The sequence below is a fragment of the Archocentrus centrarchus genome, chromosome 7 (genome assembly GCF_007364275.1).
Source record: "Archocentrus centrarchus isolate MPI-CPG fArcCen1 chromosome 7, fArcCen1, whole genome shotgun sequence".
In the NCBI taxonomy this organism is placed as follows: Eukaryota; Metazoa; Chordata; class Actinopteri; order Cichliformes; family Cichlidae; genus Archocentrus; species Archocentrus centrarchus.
In genome coordinates, this window is record NC_044352.1 from 25,234,075 (window position 1) to 25,251,086 (window position 17,012).

Genomic DNA, 17,012 nt, shown 5'->3' on the forward strand with positions numbered 1-17,012 from the left:
CAGCGTGACGTCGCCTTTCCCCTCTTCGTCTCCGCTGCTAGCAGAATTAGCAATAGCACCTTTTAGCCTCCAGCAGCTGTCGGTGGCAGTCAGTCAGCCAGCCTGTCAGTCCGAGTGGTGGTGTCCGTTTATGCGTGTGTAAATCCCCCCCACTTTTTTTTCCTCTTCCCCTCCACCCGTAGAAAACCCGACGACGGCCGGGTTGTTTTTTTCGGGAGCCAGCTTTTGCTTCACCTCTGCGGGCCACCTGCGATAAAAATATTGTCCTCGCCGTCACGACAGGAAGAAGCCCTGGGACATGGCGAGACCAGAACAAGTCCTGCTGCTGGAGCCACAACACGAACTGAAATTCAGAGGTAACTGGAGAAGCGGAGGGCAGGGCCCAGCTTAGGTAGCTAACATTAGGAGGCGTTATAACGAACGCCAGTATTTCGATTTCTGCTGTACCCAGTTTGCTGATGTACCGTTAGCTGTACATGCTGTTGTTAAATGAGAGAGATAGCTGGTAGCTGTAGTCTGCGCTGTGTGTGCGACGGTTGTGGTGGTGACAGGTGAAACGATACTGTGCGACGGTGCTAAGTAGCTCGCTGGATAGCATCCAGCTAATCTTACTAGCAACAAAGCAGACTGCTAGCTGTCATTGCACCGTCAGGGCAGGCCCGCCGGACCATTTCTCTGATTCTCTCATTTTTATTCACACACTTCTCCTTTCATACGTGTGAAACACCTTGGTCTGATCTAACAGTTGACTTGAGCGTCCCCTCGATGTTGTTTCTAACACCCCACTGCAAAGAATTCACTACTCTAGCATTTTCTACGATCAGGGTGTCATTGCTTATCCTTATTACCGTGCTGTTTCACAATATTATAAGCTAGCCGGCTCTGAGAGATTTGTCCCTTTTTCTCCCACTGTGCAACTCAAATTCCTGTCCAGCTTTTTCTATATCCAGGCACAATGATTACGAAATTACTGACTGAGCTGCAGCGCCAGGGGTAATGATTATTTTCTTGGATAATTACCTTGGTGTGTCATTTTGCTGCAGAAATGGGTCAAGTGAGGCCTAGGGTGGTGGTGTGAGTTTGTAGTGGGCTGTTCACTGATTGATCATTGCAGGTGAGCCAGGAGAAGATGCATACACCCACTCTTACTAATGTAGAGTTAGATCAAAAAGCACAGTGAGACTGTTTCAGTTTCCAAAAACCAAGCTTCAGCTGTTAAGAAAAGTGCAGGAGACATGTAAATGCTACATAGACACTTAGACCATCTAATAATTTTTCTACAGCATCCAGTATTTGCCTGAGGGTGGGGCATGAATTATAAACGTGTGCACACTTCGCTGCTCTTACCACTGTTTTAATGTTTAATTTGCTCTGTTTGTGGCAGGCTCTGTGGAGCCCCTGATAAAATCTGCTCACATATTCATCCTTGCAGACACGCTGTGTGTATGTATGCGCTTTTTACCAACAAGCCCTGGGAGAATCCATGTGCACCCACTCTGTTTTCTTAACATGGAGCCTGAATGACAAACAAATGCTTCATCTGTGCCCAAATTACTAGGCAAATGTGTAAATTGGCACACATGTCTACACCCTCAAGTCACTGTGTTTGTTTCTTTGTCGTCCTCAGGCCCGTTTACAGATGTTGTCACCGCCACTCTGAAGCTGACCAACCCCACAGATAGAAATGTGTGTTTCAAAGTCAAGACGACCGCCCCTCGCAGATACTGTGTGCGCCCAAACAGTGGCATCATTGATGCTGGAACCTTCATAAATGTTTCTGGTAAGGGTTTTTGCATCATCTTGTAGCCCAGATTGGTTTGGGGGTGAGCATGATTGAGTTTTCTCATCTCATTTACTATTACTGATGCTGTTGGATATCCTTTTTTGTTTGTTTTCTTTCTTTCTTTCTTTTCTGGTGTGTTAGCTCTAAATAAGAGGCATTTTCTGAGTGTTTGCTTTGTGAAGAAACAAGTTATTACAGCTATGAACTTCATATAGAACAAGATTGATAAATTATATTAATTTTTTTTCTTAACTCCATAATTAACATTACCTAATTGGGCTTAATATAAAACTATATTGAGCTGTCATAATAATCTAAATGCTGGATAAAATCTAGTGTAACATAACTGCATTTAACAGCTTCCAGTATGGAACAGTAGTGCTGAACTAGCAGCCACTAGGTATTGTGTTTCAGCACTAAAATAAAGTCTCAAATCTCACTTCTACTCTATCTGTAATGGATACTCCAGTCGACACCTGAGTTAATAATTACTTCATGCTTGCAGACATTTTATAGATATGCCTCCTAATGATTTTCCTAATAACTTGTCTAATCAGCACAAAACTATTTGAAAATGAAAACAAAAATGACTTTTTCCTACCTGCTGCCAAAGGGCAATCACCCCAGGACTGTTAATTAAAAAGTATCTTTTTTTTTTTTTTTTTTTTTTATTTAAGTGGGGTTGAATTTAATCAAGCATAAAATTTAAGTCCCATAAACCCATATATTGTTATTTAGAAACATATCAAATGTTTAAACATGACACATTTTATTAAAAACATAAGTTCATTTTGAATTTGATGGCAGCAACATGTCTCAAAAAAGTTTGGGCAGGTGCAACAAAAGGCTGGAACAGGAAGTGGTTCTAAAAAGAAACAGTTGTAGGAACATTTTGCAACTATTTAGATTCACTGGGAACAGGTCAGTAACATGATTGGGTATAAAAAGAGCATCTTAGAGTTTCTCAGAAGTAAAGATGGCCAGAGGTTCACCAGACTGCAAAAAAAAAAACTGCATCTACAGCAATTTCAGAATGATGTTGCTCAATGTAAAATTGTGAAGATGTTGAATATCTCATCATTTACAGTACATAATATCAAAACATTCAGGGAATCTGGAGAAATCTGTACATAAGGCTCAATCACTTCAATCACTGCACAGGCTCAGGAACACTTCCAGCTTAAAGCGCTATCAAACAAAGAAGCAGCCATCTGTTACAACAGCAATGCTTCATAGTAGAATAGTTCAGGTGCTGAACTGACCTGCCTGCAGGCTAGAATTTTCCCCAGCTAAAAACATTTGAAGCATCACAAAATTAAAAATATGACAAAGAAGACCCAGGAGTGTTGAGCAGCTAGAATCCACATCTGACAAGATTGGACAACATTCCTCTCCCAGAAGTCCTCAGTTCCCAGATGTTTAAGGACTGCTGTTAAAAGAAAAGGGAATGCTACACTGTGATTAAAAATGGTCCTGTCCCAACTTTTTGAGATGTGTTGCTGCCATTAAATTCAAAATGAGCTATTATTTTTCTTGACGGTACATTTTCTTAGTTTTCTGTGATTTCTGTGTTCTTTTTTGAATAAGATATGGGTTTATGAGATGTGTGAATTATTGCTTTGTGTTTTTAATTTGCATTTTACACAGCATCCTGACTCTTTGGAATTGGGGTTTATATTTATACTCCACATTGCCTGGTAGTCCAAGGTTGAACATTCATGCCTGTTTGAAGGCTTCATAATGCCGAGGCAACACTGGATGAGATCGCCTCCATTTATTTATTTATTTTTTTAAATTAAATCTGCTTTCATGCATTATTGTTTGCAGTGAAATGGTCTGATGCCTCTATAGTAGTCATTGCTATCATGGAAATAAACTTTGCTATAACGTATGACCACAGTCTTCATACTGTTAAGTAATGATGATAATAGTTGTCATGCAGAAATGCTGACTTCTTCATTCTGTTGTTGTTTTTGTCCACAGTTATGCTGCAGCCTTTTGACTATGACCCCAATGAAAAGAGTAAACACAAATTCATGGTGCAGTCCATGCTGGCTCCGTACGACATGACTGACATGGAGGGAGTTGTGAGTGCCTGAGCATAATTTATTTGGGATATTTCATTGCTGGAGAATTTCTCGTGGGGTGGTGGTTAAATTTTAAAGTATGTTTCTGTTGGCCTATCAGCCCTGAGTTTTTAATCATGTTAATCCATGTTGGAGGCATCTATGTCTTCCAGAAGTCTACCTTTAGCTGAATTCTTGAATGTTGTAGCTTGCATACTAAAAGCTATTTCAAACAGTTAGGCAAACATGCATTTTTAATGCACCTCCCGAAGCCTGAAACTGTAACCTAGATCATTTGTCGAGGTTTTTCTTTGAAGTACAGATATTTGTGAAAGAGTACCTGATCTCCCTTTCCTCCTCAATTTTCTTGTCAACAGTGGAAGGAGGCAAAGCCCGAAGAGCTGATGGATTCAAAGTTGAGATGTACATTTGAGATGCCTCTAGAAAATGGGGAAACTGTAAGTCTTTCTTAGCATTTGCTGTGTCACTTTAAACATTCACAACAAATTTTTTTTTCACATCCCCAATGAGTTCCAGAAACAAACAATTGTTCCACTGTGTACTTCACTGATTTAAATGCATAATAATGGCTATATATATATTAACAAATTAGATGCTGACTGAGTATTTAGTGGGACCTATTTTGTGTTTCCTGACAGAAAAACAGGAAAGTTGTAAGCATGTTTGAAGCATGTGTCAGATAATGAGGTCATGGATAAGTAATTTGGCTGGAAGCACAGGCACCCCACCTAGCTGCTGGCCAAACCTCCCGTTTAAGAGGGGACAGCCAATCCGAAGAAGGTTGGCTAAAACAGACAGCATCCTTAATGGGTGAGGAGCTAAAATGTCTTTTTTCAGACAGTCAATGAACTACTTGGCTGTACTGAGGCCAAGTATAAGATGAATAAGGAATATTTTGAGCTGTAAATCATGTCATGCTCTAGCAGAGACCTAGCATAAAAGTTTAGAGCTGAAAACAAGCTCAATAGGTCCCCCTTGAAAGAAGAAAATCAGATCAAAGCATTTAATTGTTTTAATGCAGTAGATTTTTTTTTTCATTTTTTGTTTGATATTTTTTAAGTCTCGTATCCATCAGTTACACATCACTGTTTCACCATCACGTGATTTATTTTATTTCAGATTTGTTTCCACTTTAATCTCCATGCTGTCTGTGCACATCTTTCCATCCCCTTGTTCCTTTTTTTTTTTTTTTGTTTTTTTTTCCCCTTCCACTGTCATCCCACCGACCACTCTCCACCCTCACTCTCTCTTTCCACAGCATGAGAGTGAAAGCATCAAACCTGTGTCTTCCTCTGCCTCTGTTAAGACTGAGCACTCTGTCCTGCCCAAGTCAGCCAGCGCCTCGCTGGATGATGGAGAGGTGAAGAAGATCATGGAGGAGTGCAAGCGACTGCAGATGGAAGTGCAGAGGCTACGGGAAGAAAACAAACAAATCAGGGTGAGACGCGCTAAAACAAATAAGAGACTGTCAGTTTCATATTCCAGTCAGACTTGTATTTTCTGCCCTAGTTCTTCTAGCTCTGTTTCTACATTATGATCTTTAAAATGGCAAATATAAAAAAAAAAAGGAAAATTGTTTATCATATCATTCAGAACTATAACACTTTCAGCAGCAGTGCAAGGAATGCTGTTCTGATATATATATATATATATATATATATATATATATATATATATATATATATATATATATATATATATATATATATATATATATATATATATATATATATATATATATATATATATATATATATACCAGTCAAAATTTGGACACAACGGGAGTAACTCGTCCTGATCGACAACCCTTCACTATTTAAATATGTTCACTCTATTTTGATTTATTTATATATTTATTTATTTTATTTTTATTTTTTTCCCCTCCAAAATGAGGTCCATTGGAAAAAAGACTGGAGTAAAGACTGATTGTCTGCATGTCTTTTGAGTCCAGTATGCTCTCTTGTTGGTACCTTTTGCTGGCTCAAGTCAAAGAGGAGCAGTGTCCCCTGACATGCATCCCTTTCTTAGTTAAGAAGACTTAGGTACAGCAAAGTTGTTATACGGGACAATCGAAGAACACAAAAATCTATCCTTTCTTTGCATTGCTAAATATGTTCTTTCACCCTCAGCTAATGGTATTGAATGGGAAAAGTGCACCAGATTGAAAATAAAAACTTGCCAAGTCTGAAAACTTAAACCCTTTGGTGTCCATGTAACATGCATACAAACGTGCAAACATTACGCTGTATTTATTTATGTGTGTTTTTAAAAACGGCATCCATTCTGACAGTGCTTGAAGGTTTCTGTTTGCAGCAGAAAAGTAAAAAAGCTGTTCGCTGTGTTGGCTCTTTGTTAAATGATGGGAAAAGATACTGGTGTTGATGCTAAAGTTTAAAAATCCACTAATGACATATCTTTTATATCAGATTTTTGACAGTGATCCTTTACATTTGGATATAATTGAGTTATGGGCGAGATGTGTATGGAGTGAGAAATTCTAACAATTGGAAAGTAAACTTGTGGGCGTGGTCTGGTGGTCGGGCATTAATGTGGTTGTACGGGCTGTACTGCTTATTGACCAAGGAAGCATACACTGTATCTGAAATCTGTATCGGAGTGTGTGTGCTGAGGCATCTCATTTGTATTTCTGACTCCTGTCTTCATCACAGGAGGATGATGGCCTGCGGAAGAGAAAGGTGACATCACTGACCACCCCTCACTCCTCCTCCGCCATGGCCACCACAGCCGTGAGGGACGAAGGCCTAAGCACCCGCGTTCTGGCGTTCTGCGTGCTCTTCTTTGTGATCGGAGTCATCATTGGCAAGCTGGCCCTGTAGGGACACAGACGGACAGAGCACAGTGACAGACAGACGGATGGACAGCGTGCCCGGGAGGACACGTATCAGAGGCGGCGATGGGGATGTCTTCTGGGTTTATGTTGATCTGTTTCTTCCTTTTACTTTTTTTTTTTTCTTTTTTTTTTTCTTTTTTTTAAACATTTAAGGCAATGTGATGGTTTGGTGTAAAAAGAAAGGTTATCCCAAGTTAAACCATGAGTGTGAGCGTCTTTGTCACAGTTCCTGCCTCTTCTTTTTTTTTTTCTCTCTTCTTTCCGTCCATCTCTCTTCCTAAAATGATCTTCCCTATCTTGCACAGGTAACTGTTAGTGGTGTGTGGAAGTGGCTTCACGCTGGCTGAATGTCTTGAGTCTTTCATTGATTCAAGTTTTCTTGAGTTGCTCACGCATCATCTGTAGGAAAGCTCTAACACTCCTCTTCTGATAATCTCTTCCACTTATTATGATAATCTTAAAGGAGAGGTGAACATAGCTGATCAGTGAGACTTTTTTTTTTTCTTCTTGTAAATTCAAGCTTCATATATTGTCTTCTAAACACTTTTGGGTTTTAAAAAAAAAGACCCAGTAGAAGTCGCGCGTGTGTGTGTGTGTGTGTGTGTGTGTGTGTGTGTGTGTGTGTGTGTGTGTGTGTGTGTGTGTGTGTGTGTCTTGTTTTTTGCCTCGTGCAGGGGCGCTGATGTGACAGACTGTGTGAATGTTTTAATGTGAGGAGACCACAGACGGTGAGATGGCAGGCTGTTTTAGGACAAAGGAAGGGGGCTGGTTTGAAAAAAATAATCCAAACAGATTTCTTGTATTCATCAAAAATGGAGGTGTTTGAAAATCAAATTCAATATTTGGGTGATCTAACCTGTTATCCACAGCAAGGAATCTATAGAAATTCAGTGAAGTCCACTTTTAGACCATTTGTAAAATGATAAATTCACAATTAAAAAGGTGTCCTATAGGGTGTTATTTGTGAGTTTTTTTTTGTGTGTTTTTTTTTAAACAAAGCTGTAATTTAGTTGAAGATGTCACATTTTCACATTTTTATTTTTGTTAGTAATTACTTCCTCAGGCTCACGCACGCAGTGATGCTGGATGACAAAAAAGACCTAATTTCCAACTTTAAAGCTGTGGAAAAAACCAACTCTTACATAGTGTACTGAAATATAACAAGAGTTTTGGCCACCTTATTTAATTTTGCCCATGGTGTATTGACTTTGACCCTTCTGGTGTGCTACAGCAGTTCTTTGCTCCCCCCCCCTTCCTCATTGTGTAGACACTTGGATTCTGTTGTTTAAAATATTCAAATGCACTATTCTCAGATATGCACGCTGTAGTCTGCATGGAATAGCCTGAATTTATTATGATTATTTTATTTTTTTGTGTTGAAAAATTATGTTAACAAAACAAACAAAAAAATACTGTCTTTTCCAAAAGGGACCATCTTGAGTCTGGTTTTCAGTGTGTGTCCGCGTCTTATTTCCATCACCTTTTGTGTTTGTTTCCTATTGAGCTCTGGTGGTTGAGAGATAACACAGCTGTATTATCTTTGCTGTCACATGACCATCTCAGCAAACTCATTTCTTTAAAAGTAAAATATTTTTTCTTTTTTTTTTTTTTGTTTTTTGTGGGGGAGGGGGTCAGATATGTGTGAATGTGGGCAGCTGTGAGGAGGACTGACCTGTGAATACACACTACATTAAAGGATTAAACAAAAAAATATATATATAAGGCATCAGTGCTTCAGACCACACCTGCAGATACAGTCACAACAAATGTAATCACGCAGTAACTGGATAATTTTTTTTTGTATGTATATAAAAAATAAAAAGACTCAAAAAGATAACTGGCAAAGTTATTAACATACTGTAGTAAAGGAAGAAAATAAACAGCCACCGTGGATCATGTAGCATCATAATGAATTAAAATACATAAACCCCCAACTGTCTGGTTGTGTGAAAGGTTTATTTTTTTTTGTTCCTTACAGTTAAGATTGCAGTCTTGGACTGAGTGGGTGTGCATATGCTGACAACTGCAAACATAAGTATTGAAGCTCAGCCTTTACAGAGTTGTTCAGAAATGGCTCACTAAATAAGAAAGTACAACAGCTAAACTCACAAGAGGAACTATTGTCATTATTTTTAGTTAAAGAAGAATAAAACCGTTAAATGTGATTAAAAACAGTAGTCCAGTAGATGGCGACAGAGCGCAAGCAGGCAAAGCCCCTCATTTGCCGGGCAGTATGACGTCAGTAGGCCTAATCCAGGAAGTAGAAAAACATCAACAACCCTTCCAGGGTCCAGGTTAGGGCGAAGTGTTCGAGTAGCTTAGCAGAGACGTAGCGTTATTTTTTTTTAGGGTATCTCGCATTTGTTTCCTTTATAATAAGCGCCGTGCAGTAATCCCAGACATGTCGGTGTTTGGCAAGATATTTGGAGGAGGGGGAAAATCGGGAAAGGGACCGAGCCCGCAGGAGGCGATCCAGAAACTCCGGGAGACGGAGGAGATGCTAACCAAGAAACAGGAATTTTTAGAGAAGAAGATCGAGCAGGAGCTGCAGACCGCGAAGAAAAACGGCACAAAGAACAAAAGAGGTGAAACACTGGGCCGTGGGTTTTGTTCATAGCTTTTCCTCCTGCCTGTTGGGTTGCCTGGTCAGCGACCTGCGTTAGCTAGCGCGTTAGCTAACTTGGCTAACTTTCTCGAGCTTTCGTAACTGTTGGCAGCCTCACCTGCCGGCCGTCTTTACCACGGCCACAGCTGCCAGCCGGGATGGGTGGCTGTTTAACTCGCTGTGTGACGGACCTCATTATGTGAAAACCGCGGGGCCGCTAGCCTTAGATTTTTGCTGACATATGTCGTGTTTTCGCCTGATTGAGATGTGGCCATTTAAAAATCAGAAGACCTGGTTAAAGGTGTGGCGCATACACTGCGAGGTGTCCTGATATAGAGATGTATTGGCAATAAAGATATCGACACAGTTAGCCAGGACAAGGGTTGAGCACGTGTTATCAGTGTCAGAGAGGTGGGCGTGTTTGCACCTTGATCAGACGTCCGTATAGAAACCTGTGGACCTCCAGCAGGTCCCACAGCTTCCTTATAAATGATTATATTGAGCAGATCACAGCTGGATTTCTAAACAGGGCTCATTATCAGTAAGTCAGTAAGGCGCTACGTTCGTAGGCGACGGTAACTTTTTGGCCATGTTCTAACACAAAGTGAAACAAACGATAAAAATAGGTACCGGTTATTTGTTCTTGCTGACATCAAGCACATTTCTGGGGAACAGATTAAATTTAATTTAAATCACGGTGGTGAGCGCTGTCGCCTCACAGCAAGAAGGTCCCGGGTTCAAATCCAGTCTGGGGCCTTTCTATATCGAATTTGCATGCTCTCTGAGCCCAAAGAGATTCATGGGATTAGGTCAATTCAGGGATGTCAAACAAAAAGTCCTGGGGCTAAAATCACCCCAGCAAAGACTCCACTCTGGCCCACTGAACAGCTTTGGAGAATGTGAAGGAAGGCATAAATTTTGGACTTTTAACTGTATTTTCATAACTTTTACACCTTTTCTTACTGATAAAGACCCCCCATGGTCATTCATATTACACCAAAGTAATAGACAAAATGACAGAAACCTTCCAGTTTTTTCACTTCTATAAAAATGTCTCTCTTTTTTTTTTAATGGCTCCAAAGTAATTCTTTTTTTAAAGGACATTTTCTGTGAATTAACAAAAACTTTGTTTTATAATTACAGGACAGGCTGGTTAACGAGCTACCAAAACTTTTTCTGTAACTTTTACATTTATTTGTTAGAATTTATGGACAAAGAGTCATATAAATAGATTTTTCATTTACGAGAGCAGCATTTATCTGTTATCTGGAAAAACTGAGATGTACTGTTGAAATTTCCTTTCTTTTTCTAATACTAAGATATCTCATGGATTAAGTGTGTAGTTAAACTTCTTTACACTGATAGAAAAGGGAGTTTCACTGGTCCGGCCCACTTAGGATCAAAGTGGGCCCACAATCTAAAATGAGTTTAATATCCCTGGGTTAACTGTTGATTCTAAATTGAGGTAGGTGAGAATGGTTGTCTGTATCTCTGTCTTAGACCTGCGATAGACTGGCAGCCCGTCCCAGGTGCACCCTGCCTCTCACCTCATGACTGCTGGGATAGTCTCCAGCCAGCCCTCAGCCCCCTCCCTCTGACCCTGAATTGGATAAGTGGGGAAAAAAAAGGATGGATGAATAGATCACGGATCATCCAGACATATTAAATAAAAAAAACTTTGTGCCAATTTTTAGTTTGAATACTGCAGTGTACATTAACTAATCACTCCCTTCTCCTGATCTATGAAGTTCACAGAATGACTCAGCTTAGCGCAACCCTCTCTGGCAGGTTCACTGCAGCTTATCAAGTGTCAGGAGTTGCGGTAATGTGACCCCCATTTGCTGATTAACTCCTCCTTTCTATTAGGCTTCTCACAAGCTGTATTTGACTCTCTTTTGTGTTTGAATTGTCACTAACATGGCAGACTGGTCAGTGGTGGATCAGTTAAGTTCACAGGGTGGTGCTGACTAACACCCCAAATATTTAACTACCGAATCAGGCTGCCATTCCTGTCAAAGAATCATTATTCACTGTTTGCACTGTCACTAAATCATGTTTCAAGGCCAGTCTGTTCACCCTGACTCCCTCCCTGCTCCCTGTCTTTGTCTCCTCAGCTGCACTGCAAGCTTTGAAAAGAAAGAAGCGATACGAGAAGCAGCTCGAGCAGATTGATGGGACACTGTCCACCATCGAATTCCAGAGGGAGGCTCTGGAGAACGCCAATACCAACACTGAAGTGCTCAAGAACATGGGATTCGCTGCCAAGGCCATGAAGTCTGCTCATGAAAACATGTGAGAGTGAGCACTTGGAGGCATGATTGATTGGACAGGGATGAAACCTCTCTGCACAGATTATATTTGCAACTTAATGTTTTGTTTTGTTTTTTAACTGAGACTAAAGGAAAAGTAAAGAAGATTTAGTCTGTTCTCAAATCCTTAGTAATATTCCAAGGAAAAGGCTTTTCTAGGATAATGAAATGCATATAATTAAACCATTGTGAAATACTCGTCTTTTATGCAGTTATTTTAGTCCGTATCAGTGAAATGTAACTGTAAAAAATGTTTGTGGATTTCACTGTTAGAAGCCTGACATCCTCCTTGGTTTTTGCCATGAACTGCTCAGGCATCAAGTCAGTGTATTTATGTAAAAGAGGCCATTTAAAGGGCATATGAGTAAATTCTCTTTGCTCACAGTTTGTCTTTCCTTCTTATTTCAGGGACATTGACAAAGTGGACGAACTGATGCAGGACATTACAGAGCAGCAGGAACTGGCCCAGGAAATCTCCGATGCCATCTCTAAACCTGTGGGCTTTGGAGAAGAGTTTGATGAGGTAGGTGAATCTTTTTTTTAGGTATTTTATTTTTACATTTGTGTGGTATATCTGTGGTGTGTTAGTATTAAATACATGTCATTCTAAATGTGCAAGTGCCTGATTTTATTTAGAGATTTTATTACCATTATTACATAAATTGAGATGTACATACACTTGAAGTAGCAAAATCCAGTGGATAATTTACATCACAAAATAGCCCAGGAGATGGCAAAAATCTGGAGAACTAAGGGAGGTTAAGTAACTGAATGAAGCAAAGGATGGACTTTTCAACCATAAGAAACAGAAGCTTACCTCAACTACAGCCACATTTAAAAGAACTATAGTAAAGCTCTAGTTCTATTGTCTGCAGACAGAGTAGAATCTATGCATGGTGCTTTTTCTACTAAACTTGACCCAGTCAACAGTAGTCGAGGTTAGGTAAGTGTCCCAGATGGAAACAAAACAGGTTACTGAGCACAAAAAAGCAAGCACATGCATGTCGAGCAGAACACAGAGCCTGAGGTACATTAAAGTAGCACAAGTACCAGGCAACAAGTTACCTCTCAGGGTAGCTACGAATACAATGAACTGAATCCAACATGCAGTACCAGTCAAACGTTTGGACACACCTTCTAATTCAGTGGTTTTTCATTTTTTAAAAATTGTCTGCATTGTAGATTAATACTGAAGTCATACAAACTATGAGAAATGCATATGGAATAATTTTAAAAAAACAAACCCGAATATGTTTTATATTTGAGATTCTTCAAAGTAGGCACCTCTTGCTTAGATGACAGCTTTGCACAGCTTGACATTTTCTCAGTCAGCTTTATGAAGTCGTCACCTGGAATGGCTTTCAGCTAATTTCTTGCCCTCTTAATGTGTTTGAGGCCATCAGTTGTGTTGTGAAGACGTAGTGTTGGTATACAGTGAATAGCCCTATTGGAGTAATGCTCTAATCCATATTATGGCAAGAACTACTCAACTAATTAAAGAAAAACCACAGTCCATCATTACTTTAAGAAATGAAGGTCAGTCAGTCTGAAAATTTCAGGAACTTTGAAAGTATCCTCAAGTGCAGTCACAAAGACCATCAAGCGTTATGATGAAACTGGCTCTCATCGGGACAGCCCCAGGAAAAGAAGACCAAGAGTTTCCTCTGTTGTGGAGGATAAGTTCATCAGTTACCAGCCTCAGAAACTGCAAGTAAACAGCACCCCAGATAAGAGCCCACCTAAATGCTTCAAAGAGTTCAAGCAACGCACACACCTCTACATCAACTGTCCAGAGAAGACTGCGTGAATCTGGACTTTATGGTCGAATTGTTGCAATGAAGCCATTTCTAAAGAAGAACAACAAGAGGAAGAGAATGGTTTGGGCCAAGGAACACAAAGAATGGACATTAGACCAGTGGAAATCTGTCTTTTGGTCTGATGAGTCCAAATTTGAGATTTTTGGTTCCAAACGCCATGTCTTTGTAAGACGCAGAAAAGGTGAGCTTCATGTAGAAACACAAGTTTCTACATGTTCCCACCATGAAGTATGGAGGAGGGAGTGTGATGGTATGCAGGTGCTTTGCTGGTGACACTGTTGGCAGTTTATTCAAAACCCAAGGTACACTTAACCAGCATGGCTACCACAGCATTCTGCAGTGCCATGCCATCCCATCTGGTTTGCGTTCAGTGGGACCATCATTTGTTTTTCAACAGGACAATGACCTTACACACCTCCAGGCTATGTCAGGGCTATTTGACCAAGAAAGAGGGAGATGGAGTGCTGTGTCAGATGACCTGGCCTCCACAATCACCTGATCTAAACCCAACTGAGATGAAGGCAAAGCAGCCAACAAGTGCTCAGCACCTCTGGGAACTCCTTCAAGACTGTCGGAAAACCCCATCAGCAAATGTAGAAGGCAGAATAATGAAGAAGTACAGACACCAATCAGGAGAAGGGGCCTGCACACACTAACAAGCTTGCAAAGCAGTTAAACCACACAAGGCAGAGAGAGCGGAGAGACTGCCTGCCCACAGGGTATGTGGTTGTGTGCATTCTCACACAACCACATACCCACACAGTTATTTAAATAGACATTTATGCTTACACTCCATACTTAGCTGATTGCATGAATATGTGCCTTTAATTGGTGCTGCTGGTTCACACTGATAATCCCTTCACACTGAGTCAGAGTCTCGCCCATATTAAAAATAACTAAGTTCCGTTTTCTACTCACATTAATGTTCTTTTTAACAGGTTTTCTACATTTAACCGTTCTGTCTTTTGTACCTTTTTTAAATATCTCCACCTTCCTTCTTAATGGTGATGTTATTCAAGTCATTTGGGATTTTTACTGTACATGGCACAAGTAACTTTTTACACACCTGACTCAGAAATATCCCTGGACATCTGTCAGAGACTTATTATCCTGTGTTTGGGGTGTGAATGTTCAGCAGAGCACAGTTTAGACTTGTTTTGTGACCAGGATAGACTGTTAGTTCTCCTTCGTGCATTGCTCTGACATAAGGCCTCAGTTTGAATGGTCTTCTTCACAGTCCAGCCTTGATTGAGTCAATGGTTTCAGTCACTCTGAGACAAGAGAGAGAAAGTGAATACACTCCTAAAAAATTCAGTCAACTGAATTGGAGTATTTTTCCCGAGCGAGAGATCTCATTACACCTTAATATCGAAGAAGATTCTGTGAGTTAGTCCACCCTAAATTTGGTGTTGTTATCAGTATTTATACCTTTCTTGCTTCTGCTGTTGCATGAATAAGTTAGTGCTGGTCTTCATCTTTGGTGTTGATCGCTTTTCCTTCGCAGGATGAGCTGCTGGCTGAGCTGGACGAGCTGGAACAGGAAGAGCTGGACAAAAATCTGCTGGAGATCGGGGGACCAGAGACCACCCCTCTCCCCAACGTGCCTTCTACTTCATTACCTTCCAGACCCGGTAAGAGCTCTTTGAGAAAACGCACGCAACACCTTGGTGGCCTTGGCTGCAGGGTCTTTTTCTCTTTTGGAGTTACAGAGGAGATATCCTGCTTCAGAGAAGATTTAGCTGTTTGAGTAGTGTTGTTAAAAGCTGGTGTGTAAACACTCGTAACACACTGAATGTTGTTTTTTTCCAGTGTTCATTTGAGATGCAAAATGTTAATTACTGAGTTTTAGCAGTGCTGCTAGAACGATTTTATTACACTTGGATAGAGGCAGAATATGTTTCCCACTGTGCTTCTCATCCGGCTCTCTGGATATTTCTCAGTTAACTGTTACTTACTCCAGGGATCCCAGAATGTGATGACAATGTGATGAGATCTGCACATCATAGCTTTTATTTCTGTCCTTCTCCCCCACCCCCAAAGCCAAGAAAGAGGAGGATGAGGACGACATGGAGGACCTGCAGCGCTGGGCGATGGAAGCCATGTAAATCACACCTGCATCGGAGACGGAAGGAACGAGGGAAACGAATGGACTGATGAGATGTTTTGTTTGAATGTTTCTGTGTGACTGAGAAGAGTGGACTGTCTACTTCATGTGTAACACTACGACAAAAAAAAGCAACAATGCTGTAGTCTTTCTTTTCCTCTCCCCTTAAAAGACCCCCAAGGTGCTCAGCACAAATGAGCCTGTCAGGGTCTCTCATACTGAATCTCTGACAAAGTCACCTAATATTTTTACCCTCAATTTTAATGCAGCACTTTGCGGTCCTTGTACTGGGCCATGCTGGTGGCCACAGATTTCATATTGCAGGGTGGTATTATGAGCTGGATGGTGCAATAATGCAGTTATTGCCCAAGTTGTTGGCATTGTTCACATCACTAGATGACAGAGAATTTTCAAGGATGCTTAATGCTCAAAAATTGAGTTCTTTTGTGAGTTCTTTCTTATTTGTGGCATTTTCTTTGTGTTGTTTTGACAAAAAATTAACCCATGGCTCCCTTGTCTTGTTAACTGCTCTGGCAATGAAGCCACAGCTGAGCATGTGCTGACTGAAGACACTTCGAGGCGTGTGTTTGCCAGAATCCAAACCTCTTCTTTCGTTTCAGGTTGCGTGCTTTGACCTCCCACCCCTCGCTCCTTCTTTGCCTCCTGTCGTCGTTTCAGTGACTTCTCCCTCCCTCAAAGCTTTCCCCACCAGTGGTTCTTGTTCTTTGGTGTAAATATCCCAGCTGTGTGTGTGGTTTCTTTCGTTTTGTTTTTTGTACACTGCATTACTGCTGCCACTGAGAGCTTCAGTTGAGGCTGTGTGAAGCATGCAACAGTGGGGAAGTCACGACACAGGTGACACACCGCACAGCTAGAAAGAGAGATGTTTAACCTACCACTTTCATCCTGCTCCGGCTCTTTTGATCCTTCTCATCAGAGTTTTCATTTCAAATTGTATGTTTTTAAAAAAAAATAGTAATGATAAACTATTGTCACACCTTATTAACTGCATCCAGAGGGAGGTGGTGGTTAATAAAAGATTAGATTATAGCCAATCTACAACACATACATTTCAGAGTTTAAAAGAGTTGAATTTCTTTAGTTTTGCAACATCATGATGTACATTTTTTGCATAGAAAAGAGAACATAACACAAGGACAAATGGATAAGCATGTTTGCATTTCTATGTTTTATTTATCCAGATGAGAATATTATTTGCGAATCATTAAACTGTTTTCAATTCTTTCATTGTGGTGGAAGCTTGGTGTGTTCATGCTGTTTGCTCAGGGTTACAGATCGTTATTATTTTAACGGACCTTTTTTAGTCACATGACTAAGTCGGTCAGATCATCAGAGACAGAGACAGCGTGAGTCAAGAAACACCTGTGTGAATACATGTTAAGTTTGAAAATTACAGGTTCAGGATTTGCGCACAGCTACTCTGACAGTCTTTTAG

At 40.5% G+C, this 17,012-nt stretch overlaps 2 protein-coding genes across 3 annotated transcripts; both read left to right on the plus strand.

Annotated features, from left to right (window-relative positions):
- LOC115783417 (vesicle-associated membrane protein-associated protein B/C-like) lies at nt 1-8,432 on the plus strand. 2 transcript variants are annotated; one of them, XM_030734227.1, is made up of 6 exons: nt 1-356; nt 1,628-1,780; nt 3,767-3,870; nt 4,227-4,307; nt 5,129-5,308; nt 6,540-8,432. In XM_030734227.1, the coding sequence occupies exons 1-6, from the start codon at nt 299-301 to the stop codon at nt 6,705-6,707; spliced, it is 744 nt and encodes a 247-aa protein (XP_030590087.1). In that variant the 5' UTR covers nt 1-298; the 3' UTR covers nt 6,708-8,432. The 2 variants fall into 2 exon arrangements, with proteins under 2 accessions (XP_030590087.1, XP_030590088.1); XM_030734228.1 differs by having other exon boundaries at nt 5,177-5,308.
- Nucleotides 8,433-8,965: 533 nt separating this feature from the next.
- On the plus strand, nt 8,966-16,802 carry LOC115783476 (charged multivesicular body protein 4b). Its single transcript, XM_030734308.1, has 5 exons — nt 8,966-9,306; nt 11,441-11,618; nt 12,044-12,158; nt 14,957-15,083; nt 15,493-16,802. The coding sequence occupies exons 1-5, from the start codon at nt 9,123-9,125 to the stop codon at nt 15,555-15,557; spliced, it is 669 nt and encodes a 222-aa protein (XP_030590168.1). The 5' UTR covers nt 8,966-9,122; the 3' UTR covers nt 15,558-16,802.
- Nucleotides 16,803-17,012: the final 210 nt, after the last annotated feature.

What these genes read in the sequence shown, in the direction of transcription:
- LOC115783476 (XM_030734308.1), top strand. Translation starts at nt 9,123, where the DNA reads ATGTCGGTGTTTGGCAAGATATTTGGAGGAGGGGGAAAATCGGGAAAG. An exon ending in CGGCACAAAGAACAAAAGAG is followed by an intron (nt 9,307 to 11,440) that starts GTGAAACACTGG and finishes TTGTCTCCTCAG; the next exon opens with CTGCACTGCAAGCTTTGAAA. An exon ending in AAGTCTGCTCATGAAAACAT is followed by an intron (nt 11,619 to 12,043) that starts GTGAGAGTGAGC and finishes TTCTTATTTCAG; the next exon opens with GGACATTGACAAAGTGGACG.
- LOC115783417 (XM_030734227.1), top strand. Translation starts at nt 299, where the DNA reads ATGGCGAGACCAGAACAAGTCCTGCTGCTGGAGCCACAACACGAACTG. An exon ending in TGACTGACATGGAGGGAGTT is followed by an intron (nt 3,871 to 4,226) that starts GTGAGTGCCTGA and finishes TCTTGTCAACAG; the next exon opens with TGGAAGGAGGCAAAGCCCGA. An exon ending in AAGAAAACAAACAAATCAGG is followed by an intron (nt 5,309 to 6,539) that starts GTGAGACGCGCT and finishes TCTTCATCACAG; the next exon opens with GAGGATGATGGCCTGCGGAA.